The 12894-nt window shown below is 39.5% G+C and overlaps 1 protein-coding gene across 1 annotated transcript in view; it reads left to right on the top strand.

Moving 5' to 3' along the window:
- Positions 1-12894, top strand: part of gpr158a (G protein-coupled receptor 158a) — a 96799-nt gene that overhangs the window by 40328 nt on the left and 43577 nt on the right. Inside the window, exons 3-4 of the mRNA XM_034705892.1 lie at positions 6912-6998; positions 9340-9355. Of these exons, the coding sequence (XP_034561783.1) occupies positions 6912-6998; positions 9340-9355 (103 nt within the window). The remainder of the gene's footprint in view (positions 1-6911; positions 6999-9339; positions 9356-12894) is intronic.

The following is a 12894-nucleotide window of genomic DNA, read 5'->3' as shown; positions in this document are numbered from 1 at the left end:
AAGAGAGCAGCATCAAAGAGTAAAAACAGCAGATAAACATAAATAATAAATAAAACACAGCATTCAAAATTTGATAGGGACAATGACATTGTGCAACTTCCACCTGTTACAACCAAGTGGCAACCTCCAGTCTTAAGACATGAAGCCCATGCGGAAGTGTTATAAACTGCAATTCATCGAGCGTCCACTTGAGGCTGGCTGCAGAAACACTGGAAACCACATACACACCCATTCAAAAAAGACTATATGTGCAGCAATAATAAACATGTTTACAGCCTGGTTCAAAAAACACTTTCAGTCTGATTGGCTAATTTCTATCTCGGCACACACTGTACAAGGGTGAATTTTTTTTATAACTCAGTGTTTTCAAAGATAGTAAGATTATGAGTTTTGCCCAAATAAGGGCATGGCTGACTTGATTGACAGGCAGGAATCCTGTAGCTGACACCCGCCTCTTTACCTCATACTAGCTCGGATGAAGTTAGGTTGTGTTCAGCATTTCCAATATGGCTCTTGCCGACGATAGGCTTCAAAACAGCATAAAGTTCTCTGTTGTGGGACGCATAAAGAATTATCTTATCTTATATGAACCCCAACCATGGCCTTTTGACTACAACTAACCAGGTAGTTTTGATTCATTTGTTTTATTTATATAGTTTATTTGACAGGGACAATGCAATTGGCATTGTACAACTCTTGCCTGTTACAACAAGCTGTAGTAACTGATGTGTCGCATATTGAGATCATAGCTATTGCTAGTTTCTGACCCTTATTAGGCTTTTAGTGAATTAAATGAAAAAATAAAGATTACATAAATAACATGCAAACAAGAACAATTGTGGTAAAGTAAACAACAACAACAACAACAATAATGAGGTCTTTGTTATTGTCCACATCAACATCTCTTAAAGAGAAATGTCTCTCAGCTGGCTGTGTTCTAAAACTGTAACCTGACATTTCAAATGCATCATTGCTATCTCCGCTGAGGGCCCTGCATGAACAGAACTGACACTGCTGTCGTGTTCAGAGTTATGACGTGATGGAGGAGACATGCTGCATTTCCTCACATTATGTTCACTTCCCTGATGTTGACTTTTTATGAATGAAGCGTTGGAAATTGCCTTTAATCATAAAGAATCACTCTTTAAGCCTCTTAAAGCCCAGAAACACATAATTTGGAAATGATGGTTGCATTCAGACCCTGATCCTTTCTAAGGAATCATTTGTACATAAAGTCAGTGTGCGTTTTCATATTCCCCTTAATCTATACTCGACCTCTATCCAAACTATTAAAAACAGCCCAGGCTGAAAGTGAGGAGTCAAACTTTATAACGTTATATTAAAGTATTGAAGCTCACTTTTCTTGGGTCAGTGCTCAAATGGAAATCTGTTTTCTGTTTATTTTTTCAGTATGAGTTAAATTACAAATTGATCTCAGCGTTTCAAACAGCTGAGATGTAAGAAACGACTCACTGTCCTGAAAGAGCTCTGTCTTTGAAACACAGAGAAACACTGAGTGTGTGCTGCTGAGTCTATTTTTGACTCCTGCAGCCCTTTTTGTAAGTACACAGTCACAGCCTGGCAGACCACGCTGCTCTGACAGCATGACGCACTCCCATAAAAAGCCTCTGGCTTGCGGTCACACACATGTCACCATGGTAATTAGTATGTCAGTGTGTGTGTGATTGACAGCTGCCACAGCTGGGATGTAAACAACATGCAGTGGGTTCTGGTGGGGGGACCTGGGAGACTCAGAGTACAAGCTCTGAGTATCTCTCCTACATGTGACTGTCATAAAAAATAAATGAGGTGGATCTTATTGACTCCTCTCTGCATCCACAGGTAGCTGACAGGAATAGATGCACTTAACCGATGCTTTATTTTGCATTACTCACTCACAATCAGTTTGAGCAGAAATCTCATTCTTGTCAGATTTAATCAGAGAAACAGTTCAGATCCTGAACAGTCAAAGCGATTATTCTCAATCACGCTGACTGAATTAATGATCAGTTAATGTGATGTGATTTCTGCTCTCTGCCAGCACAGTTGATGCCTTCAGCTCATTACGGAAAAAAACAATATGGCTGCCCGAGTTACTCGCTATCAATAGAACAGCAGCACACATAATAACAGATGTCATGCATTATGAAGTAGGTCATCAGTAATGTGTGCTCTGCTTGAAATACTAGACCTAGAGTATAAAGATCTAAAATTAGAAAAGTATTATAGATTTTAAGTAATATAGAAACATGAACCTTTAACACAATATTTTAAACAGGTATTTAAATTTAAAGTTGTATAATGTACGTTTGGTTTGAATGTAAATGGCCTTTTAATGTAACAGGTTATTTCATTAGTACATTTATTATATAATATTTCTCATAACATATGAGATAAATATGGTAAAATAACAATTGATGAATTCTTGATGACAATGACGACGAGTGGTTTAAATTTTTCACTCTGTTATTGAACACACACACCCACACACACACACACACAAACAGAGGCTAGAGCTACACACATACACAAACAGGATCCTGTGAACACGCACTAATGGAGAGATGACAGAGTGAGGGAGGTGCACACTTATGCAATATCCGTGTCCAGTCAGTCTCCGAACTGCTGCATTTGTTCTGTGCTCTCTCGTCCGTCAACAACCCCCGGCTGCATTTTCAGAACCGAGCACCGAGCATGACAAGTTTACTGACAGTAATTATTGAATCAAGGATTCTCCTCCTCCTCCTCTCCTCATCCATGTTGTCTTTATGGTCCTCTGAAGACCTCTGACCTGTTGACTCCAGGCCTGGCTCCACTCATCATGTTGTTTTTGTTGTTGTAGTTAAGTGAAATACGATCTGGTGATAACACAGTGTTTTTTTCTGAAAATCAACCGGATGTTTTCATTTTGTTTTGGTGCCTGACTTCCTGTTCCGCCCCATCTGCTCTGTTGAGATTGATGCATCGTGCTTCGGCATCCGGCAAGAATAGAAGTCTTGTGTATCTCATTCTGAGGGCTCCAGTGTGCCGGATCAGAAACGGAGCTGGAAGGCAACGGAGTGGATCCAGTGGAAGTTAACACATTGACTAGAATAGAAACCTATCGTGCCATGACGGATCAGAGAAAGACTAGATGTGGATCTAGAATATGTCCGTGAGCAGTTGAGAGTATGATCTTGCTCAAGGGCATCTTGGCATGCACTGGTCCAATTTCCAGACTTTGGTCTGTACCAGGACTTGAAGCAACAACCTTTCGGTTCCTGAGCCAAGTCCTTTTTTTTTTAAAGTTGTATTTTTAGGCTTTTTTGCCTTTATTGGATAGGACAGCTGAAGAGAGACAGGAAATGTGGGGAGTAGAGAGTGGGGGATGGCATGCAGGGAATGGTTAACTGGCCGGGAGTCGAACCGGCGACCTCTGCGACGAGGACTATAGCCTCTATACGTGGGACACTTAGACCACTAGGCCACCAGTGCCCCTAACCAAGTCCTTTTTAACTTCCTTTAACAGTCATCTGCCTTGACTGAAGTCCGACATAACAGAGAAACAAAGTTTAACAGAGGTTAAACTTGCCTCTTAACTCAATATTCTGATACTTTATTCACTATAGTTTACAGACTGATAGTGTGAGATGTTTTCTTCTGATGTCCAGTAACCGTACAGAGAGGCAGAGACTGGACTTTTATCTGATGGTTTATTCATGACAGCATCATTGCGGATAACAGTCAGGTCAAAGAAGGTGAGGTGAGGACAATTCAGTGACATGACAAAGATATTTGCAAAGGTAAAGCATCTGTATGTGGGGTGACTGTTGTAACCAATGAGCTAAAAAATTCTCGTCAATCATCCATCATGTGATAAAACTCCACCCTGCACCATGACATACAGTACACCTGGGTGTTTCCTCAGCTCTTCGACCCTGTTAGGAGACGTATACAGATGAGCTCCACTTCACGGCCTGTTGTTATGAGCCTTGCTCCTGGCCGGGCCCGCAGTCTCTCAGATCACGTGTGACTGATAGGCAGGTACTTCAGAGGCAGGCTGCACCGTCTGGGCCGCTTCCCCTCTGTTAAACACACTCCACCCCCCAAAACCCCTGCATCAATCACTGCAGCAGACAGGACTGGGATGCACTGCCTGGGCTATTTCTGGCCCTCGCTGTCACACAGAGGAAAAATATGCATACTCATACACGCACACACACACACACATCTGTCTGAGGCTGTTTCCTCTGGTGTCTCTATGAGGTGGGCATATTAACAGTGGCAGGCAGTAGCTGCAGCACGCTCCACCTGTCCTGAGGAGACAACTGCTGAGGGATCAGAGATGAAATCCGATACCTGACTCACGTTGCACCACAGAGCTCGTTTAAAGCAGCACCAGGCTGATTTTTATGAAGCGATACACAACTCTGGAGGAAACAAAAAAAACCCTGGCACCAACATGGAAAAACATCTACCCTGCCAATTCATCCAATTTGCCACAATTGAATTTTACACTCTGAAACCCAAAGGGTGGCCTGAGTGGAATCTAAGTTGGCAGTCAGTCAGCATGTAGTACATGGAAGGGCCAATTTACCAACATGAGATGTGCCTGTTTAGTTTTAGATACATCTGCTGTGTGCAGTTAGCTCCTTCAGTCATTTAGAAAATGTATTTCTTAAAGGTTTAAAAACATAAAAATGAGTTAATTATCACAAAAGTCATATTCAAAAAATCACATTTCAAATGGTCTTTTTAAATATTTGTCGTTAATTGCTCCTCATGTTTACTTAATTGTGTTGGATAGATTCTTGGTGGTCCCTTTAAGACATAGAGGAATAGAACATTTGGTTAAGGCAGCTGTAATTTCTATTGTCTGCTTATTAGAAACATGTAAGGCAGTGGATAGAAGTCTATAGAAAACAAGGAAGTCTTTGAGATAACTACTTTATATACATAAGTTTAAAAAATCTGCTTCAAAGTAAAACAAATATTCAGTTTAAGTCCCGTGGATTGAACAAACTGTTGAACCCATTTCTGTCAGTACCTAGGTTCAAGCCTTAAAGATCAGACTTTCAAGTCTGTCACCTCTGAATGTTTTAAACATGAAACCATATGGGATTAAATACTCTATTTTATATGTTTATTGGAGCTGTTTTAAAAAAGTTTACCATTTATTAGATTTTATTGCAGCTTTAAGTTGTCTCCATAATAACTGTTTTCATTTGCATTTGCTACAATAAAACTCCAAATGAATCTGACATGTCACTAAACATACAAATCAGAATTGGCGAATACCATACAATAATCACTGGCATCTTTTTGGAGCTTATTCGTAAGCAAGTGCTCATGTTTTCTTCTTCTTTTGCTATTTTAATTAATTAATGTATTTATTTATTCATTTAAAGGGACAGTGCATATTAATGACGATTCAGCATAGCAGGTCAAAACAGTTACAGTTACAATCATAGACTGTATAAATAATGGACGTAGTAGCCGTGACGTCACTCATCTGTTTTTGAAGCGCTGTTTTGGAGCCAATCGTCGGATTGCCATATTAGAAATGCTGAACTCAACCAAACTGCTCTCGAGCTAGTTTGAGGTAAAGAGGCTGGGTTTGAGCCTCTTCGCCAACAGCTGCAGTGTTCCCGCCTGTCAATCAAGTCAGCTGTGCCTCTCATAATGGAAAATTCGTAATCTTAATATCTTCGAAATTGCCACTTTATGAAAAATTCACCCTCCGTCCAGTGTGTACTGATCGAGAAATGAGCTATCCAGACTACACTCGTTTTTTTAACCAGGCTGTAAACGTGTTTATTTCTGCTGTAAAGATCGGCTTCTTTGAATTGGTGTGTATGTGGTTTCTGGTACTTCTGGAGACAGCCTCAAGTGGACACTCGAGAAACTGCAGTTTTTATCATTTCCGCATTGGCTTCAATTCTGATGTTGCTGCATGGTTTGTCTTCAACAGATTACTGTAGTGCCACTTTACACACTTTGGCCTCTTCAGTGGAATCTGTTTGAGGCATTTATTCTCTGCATGGTAACGTGGTAATTACCTTGTGCTTTGGAGCCCTGCACCGTCCTCTCCAGGGCTTTGGTGGAGGGTCTATGCTCTCGCACTCAGACCTCTTAAAGAACCTGGAAAGACAGACAGAAATAGCCGTCTCTTAAGACCCCCAGTTTGTCATTGGGAGCATCACATTGACTGAATCTTCATTTAAGAGATGTCGATGGCTTTGCCTTCAGATCTCATGGCACGGCAGCCAACGCTTCACAGAGTGTCGAGTGTTCTGGAGCTATTTTGGGCCTCTTCGTCTTTCTTGGGACACATAAGTCGTTATCATCTTTGCTTGATAAAACATGTTCCCGTTGTGTGAAAATGACTTGAGGCTTAATGTCAGTGACCCAAACATGTTTATACAGAGAGAAAAAATAATCTCATTCCCAGGAGAAAGAGAATAAACTGTTCTCCTCTAATCATGCAAATAAGTCTGTTCTTAATTTAGATATTAATTATGTCTTGTAATTTGGCAAACAGCACACAGAGTCTGCCAAGGCTGCCCCCTGATGCCCTCTTTCTGCTTCCTATCAGACTTTTAATCAATGTAAGAGGATTTGGTAATTTAATATTAAGTGTCCAAAAGGCACAGTTAGAGAAAAGAAACTCACAACTTTAATAATTAGACCCTCGTCCTTCCCACAAGACATTTGATCCCTTGTTCTGCTTGCTGATTTTCTGCTGCGGGCTCTGCTTTTGGTTTGGTATTGACATATTTTAATTGCTTTTATGTTGGCTTTTTATCAATCTGGATTACATGACTGAGTGTTTGAAACCCTCATAACAATTCATCATTATGAAAATGTAAGCACAGATTGCCTCCACTGTAATTTCCGTGTGGTTGATGTAATTGTTTCTTTCTCTCTCACAGTGTTTGCCGATCCGTGGTCATGGATTTGTCTTGGACAAGTACAAGTGCCACTGCAAGACAGGTTACTACCACCCCAACAGAGTCGCAGTCAACAGCTTTGCAAGTGAGTAAAAGTAAATTTATTATTTCAGCGAGGTGAAATGTGACTTCATTGGGAAATATTAAATCTAGGGAGATAACACTTTTGAACAACCTGAATCTCAATACTTTATGTAATAGATACAAATGTGACTTTTACTAACTTAATTATTGATGAACTTACTATTTTAATAATAATTCAACCCATTCAGTCAGTTTTAATACCATCAATTTGAGGACCCTTGAAAAACAGAGTACTGACAGTTTAACTGGTTTCTTCGAATATTTGAGGGAATTTTTTTAAGTGAAAATATCTTTCCTGAAAATTTTCTCAGGGTTTTATATACAGTATATTTATATTTATTTACTCAGTAAGGTAGCTGTGTAAGACCTTAAAACATGGTTGGAAGCTCCAGAAAAATTGGATCTACACTTTTTGTTTTTGTTGGAGAACTTTTTATTTGTTCATTATTTGGTGAAGGTACTGGGTGTTAATAAGCATATTGGATCAGCAATATTTCACATGTATCCTAGAATAAGTTAGAACAATTTCACATGATGTGACAGAACTACCTCACATGTTAATACAATATTATCAGACAAACATCAACACTGCACATGATAGTGATAGTGACAGTAATATTGCACATGGTGTTAAGAAGAATGAAGAATAAGGATGAGATCAAACAATAATATTGCACATGATATAAAATGTATTAACGCAAAAAGAGTGAATGTGAAAGTAATACAGAACATGAGATGAAAAATAGTAATGCACATGATGTGAAAAGAGCTATTGCACATGATATAAGAAGAGATTATGTACATTATAGTGAAGGTGAAAGAAATATTGCACATGATATAAGAAGTAATCCAGCACATAGTGACAGTAATATTTCACATGGGGTAATTAAACTGTAATTGAATCAGTATGTCCCTTGAAATTGAAAAGTACTATTTCACATGATACTGTATTATAAGTAATGTTGCACATGTGCCTGATGAATTGGTGTGGCCCCTGAAATCGATAAGTATTATTGCACATGAACTGAAAAATAATGTTGCAGTATGAAAGCTTTAATTGCACATGATCATGAAGGTAAAAGGGAAGGCCATGACATTTCCAGTATTAACCCAATAGTGAAAGTGAAAGTTTTGTTGCTCATGAAAAGGGAAGTAATATTGCACATGATAGTGAAAGGGAAGTATTAGCAAACATAATGTTCTAAGCAATATTATACATGATATTTAAAGTAATGTTGCACATGTTAATGAAAGTGGAAGCAATATTGCACATGAATGTGAAAGGTTTATTGCACATGATAGCAATAGCAAAGTAGTTTTGCACATGGTGTTAATTAGCATGAGGGATGGATCAATAAGGTTGCATACGACCCATTTAACATTAAGAAGGAATAATGTTGTACATAATAAAAAACATGACTCAGCCTCATATTAAACAATAATTTAAGATGGTAATGAGCATTTGTAGTTATGTGATCTTTTTATTTCTTGCTGGACATGCAGTTTACTTATTTCTAGTCTTTTATATATTTTTTTGCTGATATAGACCTATGAGTCAGAAATAAAGTATATCATCATCATCAATAAGGTGTCACTTTACAACATTCACACAAACCTTGACTTTTGTCCTTCCACTTTGGCAATTTTCAAGTGTTAAAATGTAGCAACTTTTCACCTTTCATTGAGAACAGCATGAAATATGAGAAACCTGACAGCGTAGGACACGCTATGATATGACCTTAAAACATCAAAGCAGTCTGTTTGAAAGAGGCTGCTCTTTGTCTGAGTTGGTATGATTGTAGTAGTTGATTTTATATAGTTTGTGACTCAGGTTTAAAGCTGCAGAAACGCACAAGAACAATATGTTACTTTGAACAATGTCTTTACTTTACAACTATGGTAGAGTGAGGAGACGTATTATTGCCCTGACTGAAAATTGAAGTGGCCCGAGGTACCAGGGGAGGCTAATCAGGTTCAAGATGGGAAATGTCTTTTTAATGGGAGTTACTTTTCCCAGTTTATTCTGTCTGCTGTGAGTTAATTAAAAAAGGCTTTCGCAGACACAGAGCTCTGGTGGCTTGCACCTGACCTCCTTCAAACTCTCTCCTTACTTTCATTTTGATCCACTCCTCCTCCTGCATCGTCAAACCTCATTCACTGTGCCCCTCTATGTCTATCCCAATTCTAGCTCCTTTCTCACTGATTTACCTCCCTCCTCCTTTCGATATCTGCACCATCTTATTGTCACTGCTTTATTTTTAGCCTCAAACATTCCCCTCCATGCACAGAAAAGCAAAAACCACTCCACAATTTCATTCTCAGAGAGCAGGATATCTTTGCCTGTCTGCCTGTGTCTGCTTGTGCTTGTTTGCCGTGCATGTTCATGTGTGCAAGTCTGCATGAAAGCTGAGTGTGTGCTTGTGGGTCTTTGAGGATACAATAATAGAGGAGAGGCAAGCCTGTTAGCGAGGCGTAGTGCTGCAGTCTGGCCCACCATGGGGCCAATAACAAGCCTGTTAATCCACATGGGGACATCCTTGACACTCCTTTGCGGAGGAAGCCTGTGCAGCTCACTTTCCTTTGTCTCTCAGTGCTTTGGCATACAAATAAATGCTGTAAAGTTACTGTAGCTGAGTTTTCTCTTTCTGTCTGTCAACTGTAGCTGCAACAAACCAACGATAAATAAGCCACAGGATATGAGTCATCGCTACGGAGATAAGTAGTCCTTTTGAGGGGATCAATGATGTGCAGAGTCACAGCTTTAGAAAATAGGCCAGTTTCTTTTTAAAGGCAAAATCCCTGCAAATCTCTGAGACAATGGCTTTATCCAATAAAGCCTTCATAAAAGCTCTATATAAGGCCACCATTCTTTATCTGTTCAACCATATGGGCATCCTTTGGGCGATTTCTATACAAACCAGCAGGCCTAAAGCATCCGGATGTCCCCTGAGTTTATTTGGGTTTTACCTTAGTTTACCTCGGGAAGGATTCAGAGCTGTACCTGACTCAGTTTGATTTGTGGTTCAATACACGGCTTTGAAAACCCGTACACTTTTAACTTTAATGTCAGAGTACACAAGAATCATTTTTAACATTTAAGATGCATTGTTATTAGTTTTGTGAAAGTGCTGACTTGTCATCCAGACCTTAAATTACTTCCTGCATTCTTGCTGTTCCCAGTTTTTGTACTCTAGCTGTTAACTTTATAATGAAAACCAAACAAAGCATTTTAGTTACACTTATTGGCATCTTGGTTGAAGCACCCTGAAACCAGTCACAACACCAAACTACAAAATGGCGACTATTTATCATGCTGATCCTGCTGACGCTGTGAGATCCCCTAAGAAAATCATTGGAGAGTCTCTGATGCTTATTGGAATGTATCTAATGAGTGTAATTTGTCCAGTCACAATAACGTTTCTGTGTCAAAGGAGATCAATCTGTGGAAAGGAGTCTGACACATTTCACCCCTGCCTGTTGACACTGTGGCAAAAATGTCAGTTTCTGCTGGCACACAGAATCAGGTCTGCTAATCCTGCTGGGACTGCAATCTGCTATAACCATCTGGGCCGTATGAACGTCCAGCCATTACACAAACGGGGCCATTGGTCTTAACGTACTGTTTTCGGAACGGCCCATTTGGCCGTAGCGTTAGCCGCATGCACAACTGCAAATAATTGGCCAACTTACTAATTGCGTCATGAAAGTAAAGATGGTGCAAAACGTTGTATTTCCAGTGAACCTCCTGGAAAACCTTGACCCAACAAATTCAAATTACGCAAGCCTACTGCGCATAAACAACAGAAGAACACTGAGAGAAGATCAAGAAATAAACTAATTTTCAGAGGAAGAAATGGACGTTTTATTACAATATATAGAATGAACAAACAGCTATTATTAGCAAGTCAATCGTCAAAGATAACAAACAAGGAGAAAGGGAAAGTTTGGCTTACGATCTTGAAGCTGGTAAATATGTGTGGTGTTTCTGAGTGCACAGCAGGAGACCTAAAAAATAGAATAAGCAACATAAAGGCGGCTTTGCGTAACAAGCACCGCCACCAACGTGGTCCAGGTGGAGGACCACCTGTCCTCCCCATTGAAGGATGAGGACTTGTTAACAGAGTTGTTTGGGAAGTGCTTCACTTCAAGGTATTGCTGGATTTCTGGAGAGGTGTGGAACACTTAATCTCAGAGATTTTAGGAATATCATTTGAATCTTCTTTCATTTTTTTCTACCTCGGGAAAATACCTGAAGGCCTCAGAAAGAGAGACACGTATCTTCTGAAGATTTTCATGGCTACAAGTAAGAAAGCAATAACACGAGGCTGGCTTCAGAAGAACCCTCCCACCATTAAACTACTTAAAAACATTATTGACTCTGTTCACAGTGTGGAAATAATGACTTTTGCTCTTCGCCTTCAAAAGGAGAAGGGGGATACACTCTGGGAAAAATGGGATTGATATAACCACAAAGACTCTTAACTTCTTCTGTCTGTCTGATTGCCTTTGTTGTGTACTGTACCTGTCTATAATACTTAAGTCTCACTTTATTTTTTACTGATTGTAATGCAATGTCCTAGTCCTCACTTGTCCAATGTTATATGTTCATATAGAACAAAAATAAAAATGAAAGTTTCAAAAAAAAAAAAAGGTATTGCTGGTAGGTTATCTAAGAATTATGTTGCATCTCCTAAATCTAAATTTGCTGTATATTTCAACATTGTCATACTTTTCCAAAGGATTCATTTGATTCCTAAATATCTGTTGTCTTCGCATATTTCGTCTTAAACGGTAAAACATAAGCACGATGTCCGCCATCCTTTTAACATCCTAACAGGTGTTGTATTCCTGCTGTGACCACCTGTAACGGTGGGGTCTACCACCATTAAATGAAATGCTCTGTTGGGGCGTTAACCTGGCTCATGCACACCGCTTATCAATTTTTTTTCACCATTTGTACAAATGGCCTGTTTCCATCGCTAATGGCTGGACATGCATACAGGCCCAGCTCACTGTACATGATCTCTTACTTAACGTTCACTGTTGGCCATAGCAGCTCCCTCTGGTGGACTTCTCTTGCTGGTTTTTACCTCCTCAGTGGTAATCTTGAGCACACATACTTTCCCCTATAAATCTTAGTTCTAGTTTTGAGATAACACATTCATCATGGTGGTAGCCAACATGCCTCATCTTTAGACTCCCCACTGTCTCTGTCCTTGTCATGATAAAGTCACAGAGTACAGGCATGTCTCTGTATGTACTTTTGCAGCAGCCATCAGCCGTGTATGATATGCCAGCGACTGAACAAGGAGCAGCAGTGTTGACTTTCCATGTACACACATATAGATCGCTCCCCCTTGTGTTGACACAATGTCGATGAATCCTTGTAAGGTCAGAGAGGGATAAGCATACATATACTCAGGACGATTCAGTTTGTCAAACAGGCACCTCATCTCCTTTATCTTTTAATACTGGTCTCAGCTGATCCAGGGGAAAATCCAATACCAGAGAATCCTGAAAATGAAAACGACAACCTGCACAACCATTCCCTCTTCTCTGTGAAAGTCATGCACACACGAAGAACAGATTCATATTAACATTGTAAGTGCTGGTGACAGATGTAAGAAAAAGTTAGACACCTTAGGATTTACATTAACATGTGGAGTATACCCTGGAAGAAGTGACTCAGCTAAAGGACGATAATTAAGGTTTTAAAGTCACCTTTGTGTTGCTCCAACCCTTTTGCACTCACTAAGCCATATCAGATTTTATCTTAACCTTCACACCATCATGTAAAGTAATTTGAATTTTTTTTAAACTTGACGCTATTTAACATTATGTTACTTCATTTAAATCATGTTCATTTTAATCCAAAAAAAAA

This window comes from Notolabrus celidotus, chromosome 17, assembly GCF_009762535.1.
Source record: "Notolabrus celidotus isolate fNotCel1 chromosome 17, fNotCel1.pri, whole genome shotgun sequence".
Classification (NCBI taxonomy): Eukaryota; Metazoa; Chordata; class Actinopteri; order Labriformes; family Labridae; genus Notolabrus; species Notolabrus celidotus.
This window is presented reverse-complemented; position numbering and strand designations above follow the sequence as displayed.